Genomic DNA, 3,524 nt, shown 5'->3' on the forward strand with positions numbered 1-3,524 from the left:
ACAAAACCATCGGTGGAGGGGACGACTCTTTCACCACCTTCTTCTGCGAGACTGGGGCTGGGAAGCATGTCCCGCGGGCCATCTTCGTGGACCTGGAGCCCACCGTGATTGGTGAGTGTACCTCAGTTGGGCAGTGACGATGGTCACTCTCTCTGGGAACAACCCACTGCGGGACAGTCCCTAGGGTGACTCCTGCCGCGTTACTCCTGGGCGAGTTAGAAAATCTCTGACATTGTGCCAACCTCTCCTAGATGAGGTTCGGGGAGGAGTCTACCGCCAGCTCTTCCACCCTGAACAGATGATCACCGGCAAGGAGGATGCTGCCAACAACTACGCCCGTGGGCACTACACCATCGGCAAAGAGATCATCGACCAAGTGCTGGACAGGATCCGGAAGCTGGTAGGTGACCGCAGAGGGGGGATGTGTCCCCCTGGGCTGGGCTCCAGCATCACGCTGGGGGTGGGAGCATTGGGGGAGTGCCGCTGTGCCCTGGGAAGGATCTGTGGCTGCCCAAGCAAAAGTTTGAAACTTCCCTCCAGCAAAGTCAGTGCTTGGAGGAATCTTACTTGGCTCTCTTTGCAGGCTGACCAGTGCACAGGCCTCCAGGGATTCCTCGTATTTCGTAGTTTCGGAGGGGGCACTGGCTCTGGATTCACCTCCTTGTTGATGGAGCGACTCTCCGTTGACTATGGCAAGAAGTCCAAGCTGGAGTTCTCCATCTACCCTGCACCACAGGTCTCCACCGCTGTGGTAGAGCCCTACAATTCCATTCTCACCACACACAGCACATTGGAGCATTCAGACTGCGCCTTTATGGTGGACAATGAAGCCATCTACGACATCTGCCGCAGGAACCTGGACATCGAGCGCCCAACCTACACCAACTTGAACAGACTCATCAGCCAGGTTGTCTCATCCATCACAGCATCGCTGCGGTTTGACGGGGCCCTGAACGTTGACCTGACCGAGTTCCAGACCAACCTGGTGCCCTACCCTCGCATCCACTTCCCCCTGGCCACCTATGCTCCAGTGGTTTCGGCTGAGAGAGCCTATCACGAGCAGCTGTCAGTGGCCGAGATCACCAACTCCTGCTTTGAGCCAGCCAACCAGATGGTGAAGTGCGACCCTCGCCACGGCAAGTACATGGCCTGCTGCCTGCTGTACCGCGGGGATGTGGTGCCCAAGGACGTCAACGCTGCCATCGCCACCATCAAGACCAAGCGCAGCATCCAGTTTGTGGACTGGTGCCCCACGGGCTTCAAGGTGGGCATCAACTACCAGCCCCCCACGGTGGTGCCGGGGGGGGACCTGGCCAAGGTGCAGCGCGCCGTCTGCATGCTGAGCAACACCACGGCCATCGCCGAGGCCTGGGCTCGCCTGGACCACAAGTTCGACCTGATGTACGCCAAGCGAGCCTTTGTGCACTGGTACGTGGGCGAGGGCATGGAGGAAGGGGAGTTCTCCGAGGCGCGGGAAGACATGGCCGCTCTGGAGAAGGATTACGAGGAGGTGGGCCTGGACTCCTACGAGGATGAAGAGGAGGGCGAGGAGTAGAGAAGGCCCTGGCAAAAAGGACCGTGCTCCTTCCCCGTGTTAGCTGCAGAAACCCTTTGCAATAAACCATTTCAGAGCCTCTGTGTCTCCCACTAACCCCCCAGCTGTATCGGTTTCTTGCCAGGTCAGGTGTGTGGTGAGTGCTTCAGCTCTGCTGCTGGTGCTGCTATGCTTCCTCCCAGTGCTCTGCTCCAGCTCCAGCTTGCTCCCCGCATAGGTAAGAGCCCTGTACCTGGGGGTTATGGCCAGGACACATGGCGTGCTCTGGGAAAGTGCCCAAACATGTCCATCAAAGCGACCTGAGGAGTGCTGATGATGTGATGGGAGAAGCACCTAGCTCAGGCATAGGGTCCTCTGTCTGGGAGCACCTCTGCCCACTCCCTGCCTGGCTGTGCCAATGCTCTGCCATAACCCTGGGACACATTGCCCCACTCTGCCTGCCCCAGCTCGTCTTCTGCATTGGCCCTGTGCTGAGCCCTCTCCCTGCCCTGCCTGGCAGTGAGAAGTCCAAACACCAGCTCCCGGCTCCAGCTGCAGACTGGAGATTTCTGTTACCCATTATCCAGCACACTGGGTCCAGAGATTAATTTTCCCTGCTTATCACTAATGCTCCAGCTACACTGACCCACAGGGGCTGTCCTCCCCTGCCCTCCTCCCGGCATGCACCCGTGTCAGCTGGAGGGGAAAGTGTGAGCCAGCCCTGGGCTGCATGGATTGCTGGAGCGCAGCCAGGCACTCGTCCCACTGTGCAGGGCTGCTGGCACTGTTCCCCATGCCCGTGACCAGAGTGCTGGGCTCAGACTGAGTGGTGCCTGCTGCTGTGCCAGGGCAGGAGTTGCTGCCCCTCACACTGGGCACTGCTCTGATCCGCTCCTTACCGAGGTCTGTGTGTGGGGCAAGGAAGGACCCTGCTCCTCCAAGGTAATCCCATTGCAGACACCTTCCCCCTGTGTCTTCAGAGACCTGACTCTGCTGCTGGAAGCATGCAGGAGTTGGAATTGTGCCCTATTACTTTTTTTCTAAAGGTTATCCTGCGCCTCTGATCTGGACCCTGCTGCAGAGGGACACAGCAGTGTCTCCTGGCATGCTACTGAGCAGCAGAGCCCCCATCCCCATGGGCAGGGAAAGCTGTGTGAGCCCATGCCCTGGCAGCAAGGACAGAGCCCTCTCCCTGCTGCAAGTAGCGTGCAAGGCTGGGGTGCTGGGATCTGCCTTTCACCCAGCCGGCAGCCAGGCTCGTGGTCTCCACATTCTCAGCAGCAGGATCAGCCCTGGCCCCAGCCGGGGAGGCTGTGCTAGCCGGGGCTCAAACGGAGCTGCTTCTCTGAGTGTAGTTACAAGTCATTAACAGCAAACGGGCTGCAATGACCCTTTTTTTTTTGCAACTGGGCTAGCCCCTCAGCCCAGATTTGTCGTGCTGATCTGCAGTCTCACGGAGGTGTGCGGCACTACCTGCCTGTCCCCGCTGGGAAAGAGGTTCCCCAAGTACTGATGGCAAAGTGAGGTTTGGGGGCACCCTGGGCTCCAGAGCCTGACACGTTTCTCCTCCTTTCTCTTGGTCTAGAGACCCAGGTGGTCTCGGGGTGTCCCTAAATCCCAGGGAGCCTGCAGTGTGGGGGAGCTAGTGGCAGAGCAGGGTAGGGGCTGCTGTACCTGCTCCAGCCCCCGTCCTGGTGGCTGAGCACCTCCTGTAACCCCTGAGGGCTGGAGCCCTGACCTGCCCGCAGCCTGGCTGGATGCCCCCCGCTTCCCTCCCGGCAGAGGAGGCAGAGCGATCCCGGTCCCTACACCTTGGGGGTCCTCCGCAGCCGGGAGGGACCCAGGCAGGCTCCCGCTCCCCTTGAAGTGAGTACTCCCGCCCCGCATGCAAATGTACCCAAATGAAGGGGGCGTGGCGGCACCAAGCCCCTCCCACCTATAAGAGGGCGCTGCGGCGGGGATTGCAGCAGCCGCAGCTCCGCGCCGAGCC

The 3,524-nt window shown here is 60.1% G+C and overlaps 1 protein-coding gene across 2 annotated transcripts in view; it reads left to right on the forward strand.

Moving 5' to 3' along the window:
- TUBA4A (tubulin, alpha 4a) overlaps nucleotides 1-1,555 on the forward strand; it is an 8,026-nt gene extending 6,471 nt beyond the window's left edge. For both annotated transcript variants that reach the window (XM_010567971.1, XM_010567964.1), the window contains exons 3-4: nucleotides 252-400; nucleotides 584-1,555. In XM_010567971.1, coding sequence (XP_010566273.1) covers nucleotides 252-400; nucleotides 584-1,555 — 1,121 coding nt within the window. The remainder of the gene's footprint in view (nucleotides 1-251; nucleotides 401-583) is intronic.
- The last annotated feature ends 1,969 nt before the right edge of the window (nucleotides 1,556-3,524 follow it).

This window comes from Haliaeetus leucocephalus, unplaced genomic scaffold (assembly GCF_000737465.1).
Source record: "Haliaeetus leucocephalus isolate CR32 unplaced genomic scaffold, Haliaeetus_leucocephalus-4.0 Scaffold1, whole genome shotgun sequence".
NCBI lineage: Eukaryota > Metazoa > Chordata > Aves > Accipitriformes > Accipitridae > Haliaeetus > Haliaeetus leucocephalus.